The sequence below is a fragment of the Zingiber officinale genome, chromosome 5B (assembly GCF_018446385.1).
Source record: "Zingiber officinale cultivar Zhangliang chromosome 5B, Zo_v1.1, whole genome shotgun sequence".
Lineage (NCBI taxonomy): Eukaryota > Viridiplantae > Streptophyta > Magnoliopsida > Zingiberales > Zingiberaceae > Zingiber > Zingiber officinale.
In genome coordinates, this window is record NC_055995.1 from 37,338,262 (window position 1) to 37,361,160 (window position 22,899).

Below are 22,899 nucleotides of genomic sequence, written 5' to 3' on the forward strand. Positions count from 1 at the left end.
TGCACTTGATCTGTGCATTTCTACACCTCTTATCATATGTTCAGAATAATTACTCTTCTTTGTCGGAGATCTACTCTTTGTGTATTTTTTTTCTATTGACAAGAACCATTTTTGGGATGAAAACTGCGCTCGTAGACGATTCGAAGAACAAGCAAAGACAAAGAGCTTGGCCGTGTGAAGTTCACACGGTCGTGCCACTTATTTGAGGTGGAGAAGACTCTGGCCGCGTGATTCCACACGGTCGTGCCAAGAAGTAGAGGAGGAGATGGTCACGGTCGTGTGAAGCCACACGACCATGTGGCCCTCCAGAGGAGGAGTAGACCTTGGCCGTGTGAAACCCACACGGCCATGTGCTTCGTCCAAAGACTAAGCAGAACACGGCTGTGTGAATCCACACAGCTGTGTCACTTGACCATAGAACAAGCAGAGGTTGGTAGTGTGGATGCCACACGTCCGTGGCATGGGTCGTGCCAAGCCCATGCCCAACACTATTTAAGGAGATTTCTTCCTCTTTACAAGGAAAGGAAGGTGCTCCCTTTGCAAGATCCAACTTGGTGCCGATCTACATTTTCTCTGCTCTCCATTTGACGATCCAAGGCCATTTTCATCATCTCATTGACTCTGGAAGCAAAGGATTGGATTCGAAGATCACTCAATGCAATTAGATAAGCTTCTTCTCCCTTCCTCTTCTAGTTGGGTTTTGATGCTTTCAATTCTTATGTCTTTAGATTCTTCCCTTTGTGCTATGAAGTATATCTATTGTTCTAAGATTAAGGAAGTAATTATGATGTGGATTGATGTAAGAACTCATGGATATGTCAATTTCCTATCTATATGACATTACGATGCCTTGTATCTATTTGATCTTATATGCATGTATTGTGTTTGAGTTTAATTCTCATGTTTGATTGAATGTTTGTGTAGAATTATTAATCTCATATAGGGAATGCCCTATATTGTATGACCGAGGGGCCCTAGTGATAGGAGTAACCCGTTTTCGAACGTCTAGAGTATTACCTTGAAAGGAGAAGCAATTCCCCATAAAGAAGTAGAGAATTGGATGTGATTGTTATCTCTATCTCTATGGTTATTGAGTATAAGTGCGTTCTTGTGATTTATGACCGAGGGCCCTAGTGACAGGGGTAACCTATTACCGGACTTCATAGAAATCATTTTTATTTAATAGCATGGGATATTGATCCAAATAGTATTCTGGCTTGACCACTGCAGGGAAGAGTCGGTAATGAATCTGGCTTCCTATAAATGCATGAGAATTGAAGATGAGCAATTGGTGAACCATGATACATTGATAAACATCATAATAAAACAAAACCCCTAGAATATCTTCCAAATCAATTCTCTTTCTTTCCTTTTCTCAATCTCATTTCTCTTTACTTAGCATGTGACTTTCAATCATCAATTGTTTAGCTAATTCTTCGTGAGAAATCACTAGTACTTATAACCAGTCTCTGTGCGTTCGACAATCTTTTATATTACTGACGACGTAATCGTGCACTTACGACAACATAATAGCTGTCACTCTTGGCTGCCGAGCGCCGCCACTGAGGAAGAGGAAGCCAACTACTATAGGGGTAACACAGTTAATTAATCAAAATCATCGATCTTTGATGGATAGGTTGGCTAATTAGGTTAATTACTTTATTAATTGCATAGCTATAGCATGATGGATTATAACAATTAGTGAACTAGAATTGCTATTAAGTTGTTCAGCTATGATCTAGTTAATTTTAAAAAGATTATTTGAATATTGATTAAAGATCGATTAGTTGAAGATTAGTCGTATAATTAATTGAATCATGAATAAGTTAAAAATGATTTGAGTAAATTAAGACTTCAAGTTATGATTAACAGCATATTTGTTAATTTGATTAACTTTGTTAACAAATTGATTAATGACAGCAATTAATTAAGTACTAATAGTTTATTAATTGATTGCTTAATTAAATAGCTATAGATTGAAAAGTGTGGGATTTAAAGTGATAACAGATTCATTTAATTGGAATGGTAAATGAACTAGTTAATAGTTTAATTAATTCAAAGATCAATTAACTAATTGATTATAAATCAATTGAGAATATAACACAAACTCATTTAAAAAATAATAATTAACCAGGTTGAGTAACGTCGAGCCTGGGGTGACCGATCCGATCCCACGGAAATTTCCCACCGGCCATCAGGGTAAATCAGGAACACAAACTCATTTAAGAAAGTTAAGAAGATTGTTAATTAGAATGAAGGCGATAAATTATTGATTTGATTTTATTACGAGGATTATTAAAATCTTAGATAATCTTTGTACCTTATAGATTCGAGTTCGATGCGGAGTTGCTGATTCGAAGACAGTTAGAACGATCTATAATTGAGGTAGGTAGTTCCTGTAAAGACCCTAAGTTTTTTTTTCATGCATCATATAACATTCCAATAAATAAGAAAACTGTTTCTTATTGATAAACCAGTCATACATCCTAAGAATCTAGATTGAAAACTATTTTATTCTCTCTAAATTATAAATGTTGTTTATTTATTCTTTATGCGGAATCAGAGGGTCCTCGGGAGTGTACTGTCCAGCCCAGTCCGGTCAAGGGTCCAAGCTTCCAACGTCGTCCATTTCTACACCTGCCACAAACCCAAAACCTAGTGAGTTTAACTCAGCACCTCCAAACCATAGCAGCAAAATCTTCTTATCTAGTCACATGCATCATTAAATCTACCTTTATTTGGTATTGTTGTCTAACATACAAGCAAACAAGCATATAAGCATTTTTCCATAAAACATTATACTATGAGTATTAATAACATTATTATGAGTATCCTTCGCACATTACATTATAGGCATTTTCCTTTAGTATTTATCGTATATCATTCTTAGGTGGAGATGCATTAGTCATCCTTTATCCTTGTTCAATTGATCAATCTATTTAACCATGGTACCAGGTGGCGGGGCGTCAGCAACTCTCGTCACTGGGCCATGACCAAATATGGAAATCCGATATTAGGGTCCCTCTGGGGCCTTGTCCCATAAATAGGATCCCTCTGGGGCCTTGGCCCTTCCGAAAATTCTCATTAATCTTCATCATCATAGTGATTTTTTTTCATTATTACATAAGCAAGTTTACTATTCATTACAATAAACTACTTAAGAAAACATACAGTAACTACATGTGGCCATAGTTTAATCAATACCAGACTTCACAACTTACCTCCATAATAGTTAAGCCTATCTCCATAAGAAGGATTACTTAAACTCCACACAATTCATGAACAACTTGAACGTTACAAGACAGTAAGGAGTGACAAACACTAACGAAATATGAACCAAGGTATAGCAAGTATTCTATTTTGAAAGTCATCTAAAACTGGATTCAGTCCCACTCTCATAGCTCCATCAATACCAGATTTCCCTACACCCTTATCAATTTCCATGGTTGAATCTATTAGGTGAAGCAACCTGCCCCGCTACCAATACTTTATTTGGGTCTATGGTATGTAGTTCATGCAACTTAAGGAATTCATGTGGCCAAGGATACATCTTAACACTCCAAGAGGGTGGCACATGCACTCTTGACGTTATAGTCATGCATTATTACTCTCATGCCTATATTAAGAAGCTAGGATCACTTAATAGACTTACTAATGTGGAAGGAAACAAGGCAAGATTCACTTAACTCTATGGTCATGCAATTCTAGTAAAAAGCAACACAGGGATTAGATAATACCTTGGTCATGCAGTGTTAATACCTACCTAAATTAAAAAGCTAGAATCACTTAACAGTCCTACGAATATGGAAGAAACAAGCAAGGTTCACTTAATACTATGGTCATGCAGTTTTAGTAATGAGTAGAACAAGGATTAAATTATACCATGGACATGCAAAAATTCTAGAAGAAAACAAAAGGAAAAATAATCACTTAACACAACACCTACTCCCTTTCCCTCCACACTGCTCAAGGAAACAAAAACTTCACCATAGAACAACCCAAATCTATTACTCTCCACCCATTCTGACCAATAACCGAACCCACTACCATCCCAGAACACAACACTGATACCCACCATCCAACTCTGCCACCGTAAGCAGAAAACATCTCAACACTATAACATCCAACCCAGTCCAATACACGACACCCAGAATTTGTCCACCACGTCGCAACTAGCTTGAGGAAATCCAGAACCCCATAAACCAAACCTCACACTCCCAAGCCAATCTATATTAAAAATTTCCCTAAAAGAGCAAAGCAAGGAGAGAAAAATAATAATCGATTCAGTTGACCTACTGCTGGAATCCACTTCGCCGAATCCGATCTATTGCAAGGAAGCAAAACAACTCCAAAGATCATCTTCAACGCCCAAACTCATAGCAAGCTACAATCGATCAAACCCTTGCATATAACACCGACACAACCATCAAAAACCTCTGCTGTCCAACCAAATAAAGCACTCATCCATACCTGTTGTGGATAGCCTAGAGATCCCTCAAAACTCGTTGTGTATATGGGTTCAAAAGAGTTGAAAGCAGTACCGAAAAACTACTGCGAAAACAGGATAAAACAAAAAGGAAATAGACTTAATTGAGTGGAAGAAAAGGGTTCTAAGAGGTGCCTTGTGTTCGGAGGCCTGGTGTTGGCGCAGGTGGAGATGACGAACAATGGTGAGGCGCCCCCTTTTCTTTCCTTCCGTCGAAACCTCCCTCCTCTTCCTTTTCTTCCGCCGAAACCCCTCCCTTCTCTTACTTTTTTTTTTCCTCGCCGCCCACCCCTTATAAGAACCAATCCCTAGGGCTAGGCTCATTCCTTACCAATTGGGATAAGCCTATGTGTCCATTAATTGGTTATTAGCAATTTAGCCCCTCTTAAGTAAAATAAAGAGTCTATTTCCATGTTCCCCCTTGGATTTTTTTTTAAAAAAAACATTGGACTTTACAGTTCCTGCTTGTCTTCTTTAGATCTTTGATCTTAGTGCATGAATTATGGTTTGATTTGCAATCTTATTATCTTGACTTTATTCATATTGTTTCTTGAGCTTGATATTTATGTTACTTGAACTTGGGGATAATTCATTTTATATTTATGTAGTCTCATGACTCTTCATGCTTGATTTGTATATATGTATGATATTACCATACCATAGTATACGATGTTGAGTATTCTATTAGATCCTTGGTTGATGATTTGAGCTTGTGCTTATTATTTGTCAGATCATACTATAGTGTAAGATATCAAGTATCCTACTAGACCTTTATTTGTTATTTAGGCTTAGACATATACATTAGTAAGATCATATAGTAGTGCAAAATATTGAGTATCCTACTAGACCTTGGTTTGTCATTTGGGCTCATGCCTATACGATAGTGAGGTTAAACCGAGGTGCAATTATCGAGTATTATATTGGATGTGATTATTGATTTTCTATGTATCATTATATCGTATATATATATCTTGTCGATCATTGTCTCTCATTTATGGTTAGAGAGTCGTCAGTGACTATTGGCATATCCTATCGACCATTGTCTCCCATTCGTGGTTAAGAGAGTCATCAGCAACCGTTAACATATTTTGTCGACCATTGTCTTCCATTCGTAGTTGAGAGAGTCGTTAGTGATCATGATATATATGACTGCCCACGAGACATTCATGGTAGCGTGTTCGCCCTTAGTCCATAGCTAGATAACTACGTATATACCCTGTCTACCCATGGGACCATTCATGATAGAGTGTTCTCCCGCAGATAGGTGTCGCTTATATATTCTATCTGCCCATGAGACCATCCAAGGTAGAGCATTCTCCAGCAGACAGTAACTATTTACATACTCTAACTGTCCATGGGATCATCCGTGATAGAACATTCTCTCGCAGTTAGTGACTGAGGAGCTTGATAGCTACCTCATCCTATATACCCATGGGACTATCCATGGTAGAGCGTTTCTCCCACGGACAGTGACTATTTATATACCTTGATTGTCCACGAAACTCATTCATAGTAGCATATTATTGTGCGTAGTCAGCACTTGTTATATGATTGTTATTTGCTAGTTGTGTATTTGTTCGTGCAGGATTTTGGATGTACTATATGTGCTCCTGACTTATTAGTTATACCTGGTTGAGTAGGTCAGTAGAGGGTTATTTTATTGTAATGTTTTATTAGCAGACGATTATACTGTTTCCTTTATTTTTGTAGTAAGTATTTCTCCTGAGACTGTTTCCTTTGATCTCCTTATATATAGTATCATGCACTATTTTTTTATATCCACTGAGTTGTTATACTCACTACCTTTTGCTTTTCTTTGAATTTCAAGTTAGCAAATAGAGAATATATTGTGTCGCTCAGAAGTCTTGGTTGTCAATCCCACCTCACACTCGAGATCGTGTTTTCCACGTTATATCTTATTATTTGGTATTTACACTTGATTTTGTTTAAGGATTTCAATCTAGTGATGTACTTTTATTCGACTGTGGTATTTGTTGTGTTAAGTCATGCCGACACATAGTCAGTCAGTCGTTTTATGATTTATGTAGTTATCATATGTCTTCTGTTGTATTTATTTTCAGCCGTGTGAGCTCTAGTTATTATACTCGTACAACCTTGTGACAATGTATCCAAGTTTTATATGTTGTCATAAGGAGGGAGATGTTATCTATTTGTCGAACAGGTATACCTCCGAGGTGTGACAATGACCGAAACTGGTGAGCTCAAACAATTCCCACCTGGGTTGAGCATGAGCACTTCATAAGTAGGTAAAAGATGGGCATTTTCGCTATTGCTTGTAATGTGTTATTCAACTGAAAATCATGTTATAGGCAAAGGGTAGATTTACCACTTGAAATTTGACTCAGGACCGTCTCTAATAACTAGTGACTGTTGGTCATTTGAGGATCATTCTACAGAAAAGAATATATCTACCATCTCAAATTTAGCTCATATTGTCCTAAAGTGGCCGTATGCAAGGGGCCACATTAAGCTCAATGAATTGGATGGTTTAAATTTTGCTCTTCGTGAATCTAGTCTTTTGCCTAGATATTGTCCATCTTTAAGAATGCAGAACACATGAACTAAACTCTATCAAATGAAGAAGCACAATGCCTTCCTCAAGAAGCACAAAGCCTTTACCTCATGGCTCAAGTCGCCACTTTACCCTTAATTTGAGTTCCTTTTGCTTGGGAAGGATGATTCTTTGCCCATCGTGGTGATATGCATCTTCAATTTCCTTTTTCGAATTAGCTCTCCAATTAATAATTTAGTTCCTAAGAATATTCCCTAACATGCTCAATGCCCCGATGATATTAGCAATATTTAATCATTTTGGCTTAGATCAACAATTGGTCTAATAGAAGATATTTAGGTAGAGCATTTTTCTATAGGAAAATCTTAAGTCTCAAAGCATTAAGGGAGTTGGTGGAAAGTTACCCATCATTATTCTCACGGACAGTCCTTAGTACTCAATTGGCTTTGGATGATCAAAGTGCCTTGAATGGTTGGCTGCTTCTATCCTGGTGAGTTTTTACTCCTCACTCTCCTCGAATGGCTCTTTGAGCAATATCATAAACTTGCAATTTACAATTGTATTTTTTTTTTTCTGAGTATCTCACCAAAAGCTTCTAGTGCAATCTAGTTCAAATCTTGTGAAAAATTCAAGCCATCATAAATAAGGTAATGTGGGAGTCATTCCTAGCATGAACACAAACACATAATAAACTCCGCTAAGAGTCCTATGACTATTGGTATCATTAACTACACTATTGTTATCAAAGTCAGGTTATCAGGACTTCAAAACATAAATTTGTCCCATGAGTAGCTAGGAGAACCATCTATGGATCACTCTGTGGAACAATAGCTATACAACAATAGTTGCTTCTCACCATTTGGTAACTCTCCCATGAGTAGCTGGGAGAACCATCTATGGATTCCTCAGTAGAAAATAGGGTTATTGTGGTCAAAATACAATAATAGTTGAATTAACCTATACAAAGAAACCATTAGAACTATAAAAGAACAAATGTTCATAAATAAACTCAATATTAACTCGATAAAAACTCATTTGTTCATTTAATATTTAAAAAAAATAATAATAATAATAATAAATTATACATTAGTAAATTCATCGTATTAGTACTCGTATCCAACACTGGTTAACAATTTATAACAAAAAAGTACTTATTAACTTATATAAAGTCCAATTATAATTTTATTTTATTAATTTTAAACACATACATAAGAGTTATAATGGATATCTTATAAATTCTATGGTTTACATTATTTATCATATTAAAAATAAAAAAAAAAACATATCCCATTTATTAGATCGTATTTGAATTGAAAATATAAATATATAGAGAGAAAAATAATCTTGTTAAAAATTTTAATAAATAAACTTGATGAGATAAATAAAAAATTGGAAAACAATTAAAGCTCAGCTCGACCCCCCTAGCTGAGCCAAGCAAAGCTAGATCAACACAAGGGGTGCCAAAGTGCATCCAAGAATTGCAAACATGCTAATATGGTCGCTGGAAGCAAAGAAGAGAAAGAACTTCAATGGCTCAAGTTCTAGGAATTATTACTCTTGTGCACGTGGAGATATAGGGATTTTCCAATGGCATCCGTTACTTTAGAAAAATCAACTCCATTATCTCGGACCTCAGTATATCGTGCAATTGTGTGCCATGCTTAAAGCAAGTCGAATGATGGTCCAGCTCCTAATGGAGTTAATTCCCCTACCCCGTATTACCCTAGTGCTGGTGAATGCAACAAGAGAATTCTATGCCTTTGTCAATGCACAAGGAAATCGCTTCATCTTTATTGTGTAACATGCGACTGGATGGCCAGATACAGAGGCTCTAAAATAAATCTAGCAAAAGGTGAGACAATCAATATCAGTTATCAATGTAGGATGCATACATGCAAGAAAGTTTTGTGCAGTTTAAGGTGCTATGAAGATCCACAAACATAGAAGACCAACAAACAAAAATATATAATTTTGCTCCATAGATTTTTTTGGATTAGGATTTTAAAGTGCCAAACCTGCGAACCTATTCATGTTTTCGTATGAATAACATAGCATTGTCAAACAAGACATTGAGGTAGTTTCAACGTGCTATTTTCCTTTTCTTACTATGATTATCCAACTCGCCGTACATTTGAAAACTCACTCCAATATCTTCATCATACTCTAGCCCAAGTTCCTCCTGCCATAAATATAAATGTTTAATTCAAAAGGTAGATCATAATTAAGCAATAAGGAAAGGTATTCACCCAAACTAAAGGACCTTAAATTCTTTCAAATCCTTTGGCGAGTTCTCAGTAATAGCGTCCCACAACTCTTTAAACATCCTCTTACGTCTTTTCCAATGATTGATCTTTTCAATATAGGTGCCCTCAATCAACTTTTTGTCTTCTGGTTTTACCAGAACAACGCCACTAAGCAGCTTACTTAGCTTGCTTCCCATTTCATCAACCTGAAAATGCACTTGATCCAGCATATGTGAATTTTTCACAGAAGTGGAGCAAGAATGCAAGAGAAAATTTACCTCACTTAGCAGCTCAGCCTCCTTTGTTCGTATTTCTTCCAATGTCAAATTAGACTGGAGAGCTTTAATTTCTACAAGACACAAAATTTAATATTTAACCATAAGCATGTCATTTGACCCAACCAACCATTATCTTTTTGATGAAAACTTTTTCTATATATATTTGCAAACCAAAATAAGTGCTTGCATATTACTATAGTAAAAATAACAAAAATATAATATTCAACACCCCACGTGTTTTATTATGTCGGAAGGAAATTCAAGCATACCAGCCTCGACTTCTGTTATAGCTTTCTTTTGAATTCCAAGTGCATCCTGCAAGTTCCTAATGTCCTCCTTCATTTGATCAAGCTCTTCCTTGTTTGGTATCTTGAATTTATCCTGACGAGCAAGGTAGATTTTCTGTTTTCCATACTCTTTAAATGAAATTTGTCCATTATCTGATAGCGTGTCCAGTGCCTTCTGGACTGCAGTTTTCTTAAGATTGTATTTCTGCAGAGCGTCAGCAACATTCTGAGAGTTCAATGGCCTATTTTGCTGAGGGGGGAAAATAAAATTTTAGAAATTTGCAACTGACAATCATTGTCTGCATGAAGAAAACAAAGATAAGTAATTATAATCAGCAAAAAATTACAAGATTTGATCTCAACTTCAGAGGAGATAAAAGAAAATGGAAATCAAAACAAGAGGTATCTGGAGTAGATACAACAGAATCGGTAAGGATCTCATCCTTTTTCCAAAAATAAAAAACTTCAGTATGCTTTATTTTGGAATGATCAAGTGTATGCAGGGGTAAGTGCTGCGAGAATTAAATTGCAGTGCTGAAAGGGTTAAATTGATAAGATAATTAGCATTAACCGCTTGACTGGGCATATTTTTTTTTTTAAAAAATATGATATAATTAGATCATTCTCCCTACTACTTCAATTAAACAATATGAGACTAACAAATACACAAATTAATAGCTAGTGTCAACTAAAAAAAATACACAAATTAATAGAAGAGAAGAAGAGAAGAAAATTTAATTAGCAACAATAAAACATGATAAAATTCATTTAAATATAGAGAAATATAATAGAGATCAAGCCTAATGGCGTAGGAGGATCCATTAGCCAACCCCATTTAGTGGGACACGGGATTGGTTGTTGTTGTTATTGTTGTAGGTATAAATTGGATCAATTCAAATGTTCCATGCTCTAGGAATTTAGTTAGGCATGAGACCGCCATTAAAAAAAAAAGAGAAATGATATTCATCTAGAATTTTCATCTAGAAAATTCATCTAGATAGACACATAAATGATGGGCCCATAAAAAGTGAAATGGTGGGTCCCATCATTTATGTGTCTATCTAGATGAATTTTCTAGATGAAAATTCTAGATGAGTATCACAACTCAAAAAAAAAATAATGTCTACTGAATAAAATGCTACATTGACTAACCAAAATATGTTTTTTCCATCACTCAGATAACTTGCTAACACCATAACTTTAGTGAGTAAGCAAAACCTAAACTATAATTTTAGGCAAAGGTATGACTCAAGCAAAACCTAAACTCTTGAGGTGAATCAAGCAAAGGTACGACTCAGATGAATTGATTACAGATAATTTTCCACTCATGACTATAATTTTAGGCATCTGTCTTGGTTGTGTGATGATGCGTGAATGGAACAAGAAAAATAGATGTGAGAATCTTCTTCATCCACTTCATAAAGCTGACATTTAGCTCTATTCTGGGCAAGAAAGACCTTGGAACAGTCCAACAGAACCATCAATGCCACCATCTTAGCACAACAACAAAGAATAGATCTCAATCCAACCTACAATACTCCTCCCAAGTTTAGAGAACAAGTTCCATCTCAATGCATGAATGTGCAAGCAGGCCTACTGAGTCTGGGCAGTCTTCTTCAACTGCCTTCAAGTCTTTTAGACCACTCACCTCTACTTTTCAAGATGGATTGAGGCTCCATATGCAGCTAAAAATTTTCAGATCTGAGAATTTCTCAGTACTTAGTCTCAGATCTATTCCCCAGTTCAAGCGCCAAATCCCCTTCCTCTACTTGGTCATCCAAATGTAGGGCTCTTAGGTACTGTTTGAAGAAATGGGCTAGCATGCTGAAGAGACAGGTTTCCAGCAAGGAGAATTTTCTTGTTAGTGAACTTGAAAAGATTCAAAAAAACGAAGAGCAAGGCAAAACCACTGATGCGATTGAGAAAGCAAACAAATCATTCAAGGATGAATTAGACATCAATCTCCAATGGCAGGTCAAGTATTGGCAACAGTGAGCCAAGATCTGTTGGATCAAGATGGGGAGAACATCAAATGCTTCTACTCTATCCCCGACAAAGAAGACTTACTTAGAGGACAATGGTGAAACCCTTAGAATCGAGGCATCTATCTTGGAGGTTTTATCTTCTCATTTCTCTTCCATCACAGGTTGTTCTCATCAGCATTTGCTTTCTCTTAGCAAGGATCTCTAATCTCCTTCGAATTTGGATCTGTTTGCATGGTTCACTTCTCCATTTTTCGAACCAGAAGTTGGGCAAGCAATTTGGAACTTAAAAAGCAATAATAGTCCCAGGCCCGATGGATTTATGGCTGAGTTTTTATTAGCTTCTTGGGAGACTAAGTGAGAATGCAATGGGCATATCCAACGTTTCTGCTGTGGTCCTTCCTCGGTGACCAACTTGAATAGATTCTATATCACTCTCATTTTGAAGATAGAGGGGGCCTCTAAAGCTTTAGACTCCCATCCTAGTCTTAGAATCCCTGATGAAGCAACTTGCTCAGCATTTCAGTTATACTTAGCCCTTTGAATCAAATATTTCAGCTATCCTTTGGCAAATCTTCTCAGGCCCTAGACCTTGTTTGCTAAGGCAAAACTTCTTTGGATCTCTTATCTCAAGTTTCACTCTTGATCATCCACTTGTGCTGACAGTAGATGCTCTTATTTATGGAGGGGCCTTCTGACGCTAAGAAACATTTGTTTTCTTAGCATCCAATCAGAGGTGGGGAAACACGGCAAGTTAAATTTGTGATGCATTAGTTGGCCAGATGGCCAAACTTTGCTCCAAATATCTGGAATTATCTGAATCATGTGGCTCCATACGGTGGACATACCCTTCTCACTACCACTTGGAGGGCATTATTTCTATCATTTAGTTGAGTTGTATTTTGGAATTGGAGAAAAAAAAATCAAAATATAGCTGGTTTTTCAAGAATTAATCAGTGTCATTGGAGGTGAAAACCTAGTGGGGAGTTTTTGGTGGCTTTGACTTATAACATGTTAATTTTTTCTAATAAGCACTTCAAACAAGAATCATTAGTGAGATGGTCCTTGGTCCAAGGTTTAAATTTTGGCATGGCTTATGGTCCTTGGCAAGCTCAACATTAGAGAGGTGTTGCCCAAAAGCAAATTTCCATTGATAGAGAAGTGAGATGTGCTCCAGAGTTCTCGAATCCTAGGACTACCTATTTTTCATTGCGTAGCTATTATGCCTCTCTTATTCAATGGTGGTGGTTGACTATTTGAGAAGTTGAATGTGATGCCGTTTTCAAGAACAGGAAACTAGATGCAGAACAATCGCTATTGTGGTAGACAGATTTTGTTCATCATTGAAGACGTTGTCCAAAGGGTAAAGCCTTGTGTAACTTCACAGCTGACTTCACAGATGTTGGTGGTTAGCTCTGCATCAGTTTTTGTTTGCTCTTGTTTACCATGAGAGAGTTTTCTTTATTGATTTGTGGGAACTTGTTTGGTTTGTGTTCAGTGCTTATGTTAACCTTGAACTTCGTTAAGCGAGTTTTTGTTCCTTATGGTGAACATGTTAGTTTACCTCTCTTGTTTTCAAAAACATAGACTAACCACCTTCCATATGTGGTCCAATATTGATCTTTACTAGCACCCTCAATTTAGAGTGCTAATACGGTAGCTTAATTATAGCGATTGTGATTGATTGTAATTGCAATTGATAGACATAATTATATAGAGTCTTATGTATATAAATACTTGTGTATTTGATAAAAAAAATATTATTGGAGATATATTTTTTCCTCTTCTGCATGGTATGTGAGCAAGGCTAATCTTTCTGACCTAATTTTTTTGTTGGATCTAAAGTGATGTTGGATCACCGGAGAAGGGGATCAACCGGAATTGTTCTAATCTACTACTACGCAGGTTTCTATCCCTGAATTCCTCCTGTGATGAAGTCTTTAAATTATAAACCCAATTTAGCTACCACTATTAAAATGAATGGGACCAAGTATCTCTTGTGGTCACGTTCGTTTAAACTATTCCTAGGTATCACAAGAAGAAGGAACATATTCTGTCCAGCCCTCCTAACCTTAAAGATCCGAAATATTCAGATTGGGTCAAGGAAAAGAATGTCGTTTTGTGTCGGGCGACACGGACAGTTTTTACCGTTCCGTCGCGCCGGTTGAAACCGGCACCCGACACGCAGTGATTTCGGCGTGTGATATGCGCGGGCGTGGCGCTATGCCTTTGGCGCGTGATACGCGCGTTGATGCGCGACACTCACGATCGATAAATCACGCGACAGAAGGAATCAATTCGATTCCTTCTGTCGCGCGAAAAAACCCTATAAAACGTATCGATTAGCAGCAGCAGTGAGGCAGCGAGGCGAGGCGAGGCGTGGCGCAGCGAGGCAAGCAGCGGCGAGGCGAGCAGCGGCGAGGCGAGCAGCGGCGAGGCGAGCAGCGGCGAGGCGAGCAGCGGCGAGGCGAGCAGCGGCGAGGCCAGCAGCGGCGAGGCCAGCAGCGGCGAGGCCAGCAGCTATTCGTCAGTCTCCCGTCTCATTTGCATCGCAGGCGGCACCGAAGGAGTCGTCGGACCCCTGCAATCCGCTGCTGCTGAGTGGCGTGATCGCGTTATTGCCGCTGCACGTATGCCCTAGGTGAGTTTAAGAAAATAAATTATAATTCAGATTTATAACAATTCCTAAGGTTGGCATGATCAAGGTTTAAAATCTCGAACCGTGCCGAGATTTCGATCCCAAACCGGAACAATACGGTTTTGGTATCGTATCGTACCGTGCCGATACTATTTCGATATTTTTTATTTATATATAGTAATTATTAGATAAATATGTTTATTGTTTATAATTTAAAAATAAATTATATGTTGATTTTATATAAATTCTCAATTATTACACAACTTAATATTATTAGAAAAATAATTAAATATAATTTTATTTTAAAAAATTGATCTATCAATAACTTGAATTAAATTGATACATTACAATATGTTACCTTACTAATACCAAAAGAAGTGGCGTGAATCAGATAGAAGCATTGGTTCTTGTAACATTCTACTTAGGTCAACTCTATAATTCTCTAACGCCCAGATTAAATAATCATCCCATGACATGCAATATTGATATTGATTTCTCCACATGTCCATCAGCGTGTCTCGATTCATCACTGGATGTTGGATTTGAACTGGCACCACTGAAATCGGAACGAGCACAGGATAAGGATAAGGATAAGGATAAGCATATGTCCCTGAGCTCTGGTATGATGGATCACCATATGATGCATCAGAGTTATAATAAGAATGTTGCGAGTATGATGAACTTCGACCAGAATCAATCTCAGCTAAACTCTCCCGCATATCTTGATAATTATGAGTTTTTCTTTGTTTGTCACCCTTATATCGACGCTAATATTGAATAGCGTTACTTCTAGCTCCATGATTATAATCTTGAGTTGCATTTGTGTAATCTATCTCACATGTCCATGCCTCCGGTGCTAGAGTAGGGGGAACATAATTTTTACCACTAGATGCATCACCACTGTCATCACTTCCATGAGTACTAGCACTGCTATCAACATCACTATCCTCATTTCAAACTTCTTATCGGACTACAGTGTCAGAAGGCGATGAAGTTTCATCACTGTCATCATGTTCTTGCTCATCAATTGTATCGAGTGAATTTTCTCTAATGCTTAATTGACCCTTTCCCGTAAAAGCAGGAGGTTTACCTTTTTCTTTCTTTTTAGTAAAAGTTGTAGGAGCTTTGCCTTTGCTTTTGCCTTTATCTATGGACTTTAGCTGGGTTTGGGGTTGGGATGTTTGAGAATGTCTAGATCGAGATCCAGAAAATCAAAATTCTTGATCAAATACTTCATCATTATCTTCTTCCTCACAGATATCTCCTCTAGCTTGTATTTTTTCAATTTGTTGAGTAAGAAATTGAGATGGTCGTGGTGGGTCTCCTGCTTCATCAAGTAATGGATTCTCAGCCTCAACAGCGCTCCACCAATTCATCATTGGATCATTTTCAATTTGGACAAATCCAATATCAAATGGGTCTACATCACCAGACTCTTGTTCTTCATTCTCTTCTATTATTGCTCTTAGTTGAAGACGCATATTATAATGAACGTAGACCATCTTCTCCAAACGACGATAAGAAAGATGATTTCGTACTTTTATATGAATGAGGGAGAAAGTTAACCAATTTCTTTCACAACCACTTGAAGACGTTGTTTGTGAGAGAATTCGTACTGCAATCTTTTTCATTGGAGCTGATCCTCCATATTGTAATCACCACTCAGCTGTAAGATAAATAAGAACAAAATTAAAATAGTATTTATATTTATTGACAATAATTAGTAATAATTTTTACTATACTTACCTGCATCCATTTTATATCTGCATGACACTGCAATAGGATCGCTAAAAGAACCACATGCCTCTCGAAATAATCGACTTTCATTAATAGTCTCAACAATTGATTATTCTCTATTTGTATACAGTCTTGATATTACATGTCTGAGAGCCACTAATAAATCACCATTTGTGTCAAGATTATAACGGTATTGATATGTCGGATTGAGATAATAACCTACGATAATTAAACATATATAATTATTAATAATAATATTAAAGATTCTTTATCATTAAAAAATATGTACCGACCAAATGAATATATTTTCCCATTTGATTGTCTCATCTTATAGTGATTATTATATCAATGTAATGTTGATACTTAGTTAGTGATTGTAGACGCCTCTTAATTTCTTCTTTTGCTTCATGAATTAGGCGATAAACGTTGTCCATTTGTGGTTTCTTGTCCATATCAACTTTAACGACGTACAATGGTTCTACTGCTATAAGAATCTCTGCGATATAATCCCAAAATCTGACAGATATAATAATTTTTTGCACCTCCTTACCTTTGGTTGTGTTAGAAAATCGAGAGGCCTCTCAATCCTCATAAGAGAACATGACCTTTAATTCGACTTTTTTCTGATTCAACGATTTTAACAGGAGAAAGTGAGTGGCAAACCTAGTCGCTCCTGGTCGCAGAATCTCCCCATTAATAAATTTTCTCATTAATCCATGAACCGAATGATGGTTATAGAGGAATTTTGTTAAAGATTGAACTTTTTTCACTATCTTTTTCACTATATCACGCTTATCGATATCTGCCATCATCAAATCGATACAGTGTGTTGCGCATGGTGTCCAAAATAATATTCGATACTGTTGCTCCAATAACTCTCCAGCCCTTTAAAGTTGGCATCATTATCTGTAATTACATGCACTATATGTTCTGCACCTATCTCTTGAACTACACTATCCATCACTATCCATCAAACATATATGTAGAGTGTATCATGATAGTCTATAATTGCATCAATAGATTTATGAAATATCACCTTTCTATTGCAGTATAGTAGAAAGTTGATAATGCTCATCCGTGTAGGTCCTGTCCAACCATCATACATCAACGTAACCCTATATAAGCTCTATTGCTTCTTGCATGATAGGATTGAAGTCTTGATCTCCTCCACTTGTTCATCTAAATATGAACCGACAATTTCATATGCAGTCAGAGGTTGAATACCATGACCAAATTTTTAGATGTTGGACACCATCCTACGGTAGTATGTGTTGTTTGTTGCATTAGGGGGAATATGATTAAAATAAAAAAATTTAGCAATACTTTTACTATTGATTTCTTCTTCTCTTTTGAATATGCATCATCAATCCTAGTCTGTTTGCTAGCTTGGTCTGGGAATGCTAGTGGATCAATATCAGCAATATCGATTGCACGTCTTCATCCCATAGAAGGAAAAAAACGACCAATACTACCTTGGGTTGAAGGAATACGAACACTTGCATTCATTCCTAATGTTAATGCAGTAGTTGAGCCACTTCCATTGGCACCAGAGCCACTTCTATGTCGCATATTTTGCTCATAGTCATATTGAGTTCGAGAGATGCTGAGAGCTGCTAAAAAGTCTTCTTCATTTGAAATTTCACCACGACCTTCAAATTCATCATAGATTGGTTCTTTAGAGCTTCGGCTATCAATAAGTTCACGTTGTTGTTGTTTATACTTTAATATTTTTTTGCCATCAAGTTCCTCTTTCATTGCACGACGAATTTTTGGAAAACTTTTGGACAATTAGAAACATCCGAAAATCCACCAATAAAATGTTGTTTTAGCCATGTGACTCCATCGCCGCGTCCAATCATATCACAATGCAAACATTGTCAATGGAATCGATTTTCTAATCAACGTGTGTGCCTCCAAGTTGGATCATGAGATTGTTGTTTGGGTGTCACTGCCTATGCACTCCTTTTTTCTCATCATACTTTCTCTGTTATCATACTTTCTCTCTCCTTAATCTCTCCCATCACACTCCCTTTTCTCTTTTTTTCTCATCACACTTTCGCTCTCATCGCACTTTTTCTCTCCTCAATCTCTTTTGTCACACTCCCTCCTTTTTTTCCTCAACACACTTTCTCTCTCATCATACTTTCTCTCTCCTCAATCTCTCCCATCACACTCACTATTCTCTTTTTTTCTCATCATACTTTCTCTCTCCTCAATTTCTCCCATCACACTCACTGTTCTCTTTTTTTCTCATCACACTTTCTCTCTCATCTCTCTCATCACACTCTCTCTTCTCATTTTTTTCTCATTACATTTTCTCTCTCTTCATCCTCTCCCATCATATTTTCTCTCTCATCTTCTCTCATCATATTCTCTCCTATCACACTCTCTTTTCTCATTTTCTCTAATCACACTTTCTCTCTCTTCATTATTTCTCATCACACTTTCTCTCATCTCATACTTTCTCTCTCATTATTCTCTTTCATCATATTTTTCTCTCACTTTCATCTTTCTCTCACATCTAATTTTTTTCTCTTATTTTTCTTTAAGGGTAAAAAAGAAAATTTTGATTTATTCAGATAGAAAATATGCAACTAACCAAACATTACTTTTAAGAGTGATATCCATGCTTATACCCATTCTCATTCCATAATATAATGATTCCCATTCCGATTCCTATTCGTAGGAAAGAACCAAATGCCCCCTAAGACTTTCCCGATCAAGTAAACATCCTGCACACTTAGTTAACTTGTTAAATCACAACAAGACTTAACTTGAACCTTTGACAACATCAAAACTCATGTTCGATTCCGGTGCACCCTGCACCAATAATCTACACATGGTATTTATTAACTTAAAAAAACTTATGATAGAGTTCCAAGAGAAATATAGAGAATTCTAGAAAAGAAAGGTGTTAGCGTAACATATCTTGAACTAATTAAGAATATGTATGAGGTTGTAACAACTAGAGTACAGATTTCAAGCGGAGTAACTAAAGCATTTCCAATAAAGATAGGATTACATCAAGAATAAACTCTAAGTCACTATCTTTTTACACTAATTATGACGAACTCACTGCACATATTCAAAACAGTACCATGGTGCATATTATTTGCAAATGATATTGTTTTGGTAAATGAAACACGTGACAGAGTAAATACTAAACTAAAATCTTGACGAAAAACACTAGAAGAGAAATGTTTTAGGCTTGGTAGAATAAAAACAGAATATATGGAATTTAAGTTTAACAATATTAGACATAATGAGACAATTGTTAAGATAGGAAATGACAAGTTGTTCGGAACATAGAGGTTTAAATATTTAGGATCATTTTTGCAAAACGATGGAGAGATTGAGAGAGGTCTTATATAAATACAAGTAGGATAGTTGAAATAGAGGAGTGCATCGAGTATTTCCTCTAAAAATTAAAAGAAAGTTCTACAAAACCATAGATAGACCTGCTATGTTATATGAAGTTGAATGTTGGATTCTGACTCGAGCACATGAGCAGAAGATGAAAGTTGCAAAGATGAAGATGTTAAGGTGGATGTATAGACATACGAGGGTAAACAAAATAAGAAATAAGAGCATTAGAGAGAAAGTTAAAGTTACATTTATTGAGAGAAAACTCCAAGAGATAAGATGATATGAGCATGTACTTAGACGACCAATAAATGCTCAGTTAAATGATGTAAAACTATGACAAACACGCATATAAAACAAGGAAGAGAAAGACAAAAAAAGACTTGATAACTCTCTTTGGGCTCTTGAGCATATTCTTTTTAGGCTAATAGAGAGATGCAATATATTCTCTAAAGCAAGAGAAGAATTTAAATGAGCATCTTCGAAACAAGTCATTTAAGAGCTAAAATGACATCTAAACTGGCCTCCCTGGCTAGTATGACCAAAAGAATGAGAGTAGTTACTATATTTGGTAGTCTAATCATGTGATGAGTGTTGTTTTGTTGGCAAGAACTACATACAACATCACATTACTATATGAGTCTTGCAATGAAAAGTAAAGGGCAATGGTGTCTGTATAGAAACCATTGTACTCACTTACCCTAGAAACACACAAATTACTAGCTTACTTTCAATGTTATATAATTTGCATATGGTTGAATTGTCCTAAGACAAATTGAATAAACCTAATGTAATAGGCAAAATATTGTGATAAAAAATCTGAATTCAATGAGTTGGCTTGGTACATCAAAGGAAGTCAACTATCAAAAGTCCAAGCCCCTAATAATTTTATTGTGGAAACTACTTTGCCTAATATAGAGAAATTCAAACCACTATAAAGTTAATGTTGCATATAGACCAATTGGCATAGTAGGTTAAATTTGGTCTAGATAAACCTTTGAGGGTTCACTATACAAAAACAATCACTATTTTTCTATTTTATTTTTTAACACTTTTCATTAAAAGAAATCTCATTCTTACAAAATATCTTACATTTTCTATGAAATAAATAAATTAAATTCCATATAATAGTGTAAAAAATGCAAGGACAAATATTTTTATTTTTATGCTCAATTTTTTAAAAAAATAAAACTCTAAAAGACACGTTTAAGATGGTACGAACATGTACTTAGACGGCCAATAAATGTTCTAGTTCGACGATGTGAAACTATGATAAATACGCAAATCAAATAAGGAAGAGGAAGACCAAAAAAAGATTTGGTTAACAACCATAAAACAAGATAAAATTTATTGAAGTATAGATGATGATACGGTAGGGGGATAGAGCTCAATAGCGTAGAAGGATCTATATAGCCGACCCTAGAGAATGAAATGGTGTTTTGTGTCACCCGGCACGGACGACTTTACCGTTCCAGCTGTTGGAGTGTATACTAAAAGCCTAGCTCTTGTATAAACATTTATAAGAATCACATTGGTCAAGTGTCTATATTTATGTATACCAAATGTAGATGTTCAATTAATTTATATTGTAGATAACATAGTGTGTGGTGTCACACACAGAAGATCGTATTATCGGTTCTTTATAAATTATAAACATAGCTCACGACTAAGATGGAAAGGACCAAACCATTGGAATAGTCGTAGTGTAATTAGGTATTAGTTTATCTTGACTAATAGATTACACTAGTACACTCTAAGTGTATTGAGTAAGACCATTTAAGGTAAGTTCTTTTTATACTGATTTAATAAAAGAACTAGACCTTAGTTATTATGGAAGTGTGTGCTCTTAATCCTAATATAATAACAAGCACATATATTTAATATTTATTTCTTTGACTTATCAAAGGGTGAGATTTAGCTCGATAAATCAAAATGCCCGATAAGTTGGGAAATGATGTTACTTATAATGTGACTTGTTGATTATAGAAGGAAATTGTGTCCTAATAATCTAGGTTGATAATGTCCCCAAGAGGAACTCATAAAGATTGTCATGTTAAACTCTGCAAGTGGACTTAGTCCGACATGACGATAAGGTTGAGTGGTACTACTCTTGGACTAAGATAATAATTAAATGAGTTGTCAGTAACTCACTTAATTAGTGGACATTCGACATCTTAAACACAGGGAGACTAACACACTCATAATAAGAAGGAGCCCAAAAATGTAATTTGGGATTGGTGCGATAGTTCAATAATAATTCTTTAGTGGTATGAATTATTATTGATGAAGTTAAGTTGTGTATTCGGAGCGAACACGGGAAGCTTAATTTCATCGGGAGACCAAAATCAATTCTCCTCTCGGTCCCTATCGTAACCTCTTGTATATAGAGATTTATACACACTTATCCATCCTATAGGGGTCGGCCGAGCTAGCTTGGAACCCGAGCTAGGGTCGGCCAAGACCAAGTGGATGAGCCAAGTTGGTGGCCGGCCAAAGCTTGGGTCCCAAGCTTAGGTGGTCGACCACTAGAATATTTAAAAGGATTTTTATTAAAATTATTTCTTATGTGGATATCATGGTTTTAAAAGAGAGTTTAAAATTTAAATTTTTCCTTTTATAGCTTTCTACAAAAGATTAAGAAAAGATTTGAAATCTTTCCTTATTTGTAGATTAAAAGAAGATTTTAATTTTGAGAAAACTTTCCTTTTTAACCATGATCATAATTTAAAAGAGAGTTTTAAAAATTAAATATTCTTTTCTATAAAAGATTAAGAAAAGATTTGATATCTTTCCTTATTAGTAGATTAAAAAGATATTTTAAATTTTAGAGATAACTTTCCTTTTGGAAATTATCCACATGTTTAAAAGAAAGATTTTAATTTATAAAATTTCCTTTTTGTAACCCACCATGAAGGAAAAAATTATTGGAGAAATTTTTTTTTAAATTTCCGGAAACAAATTAGGAAGTTTTAATTTTTGTTTTAATTAAAACTCTCCTTGTTTTGGGGAAATAAGTGGTCGGCCATTGATATTAAGAAAAAAAAATTATTTTTAATTAAATAATTTTTTCTTTTTTATGGCAAAGGAATTAAGGAAGTTTTTATTAAAATTTCCTTATTTGCCAAGACCAAGGAATATAAAAGAGGGGGTAGAGGTGCCTTCATGGTGAAGAACTCTATTCTTTTCTTCCTCTCTTTTTCTCCTTGGTGTGGCCGACCCTTAGAGCTTCTCCCTCTCCCTTCTCTTCTTCTCTAGTGGTCGGTTTTATCCCCTCTTGGAGCTCTTGATGGTGGTCGGTTCAAGCTAGGAGAAGAAGGAGAGAAAGGAGGTTTTGTTTCTTGCATCCCTTGGA

The 22,899-nt window shown here is 36.0% G+C and overlaps 1 protein-coding gene across 2 annotated transcripts in view; it reads right to left on the reverse strand.

The window, feature by feature from the left end:
- Positions 1-8,960: 8,960 nt before the first annotated feature.
- The window catches only part of LOC121987355 (homologous-pairing protein 2 homolog), a 31,722-nt gene continuing 17,783 nt past the window's right edge, over positions 8,961-22,899 (reverse strand). Inside the window, exons 3-6 of one of the 2 annotated variants that reach the window (XM_042541194.1) lie at positions 9,810-10,032; positions 9,541-9,611; positions 9,280-9,468; positions 8,961-9,198 (exon numbers count right to left, since the gene is read on the reverse strand). In XM_042541194.1, coding sequence (XP_042397128.1) covers positions 9,100-9,198; positions 9,280-9,468; positions 9,541-9,611; positions 9,810-10,032 — 582 coding nt within the window. In that variant the 3' untranslated portion in view covers positions 8,961-9,099. Of the gene's footprint in view, positions 9,199-9,279; positions 9,469-9,540; positions 9,612-9,809; positions 10,078-22,899 lie in introns of both variants that reach the window. The other variant, XM_042541193.1, reaches the window with a different exon arrangement.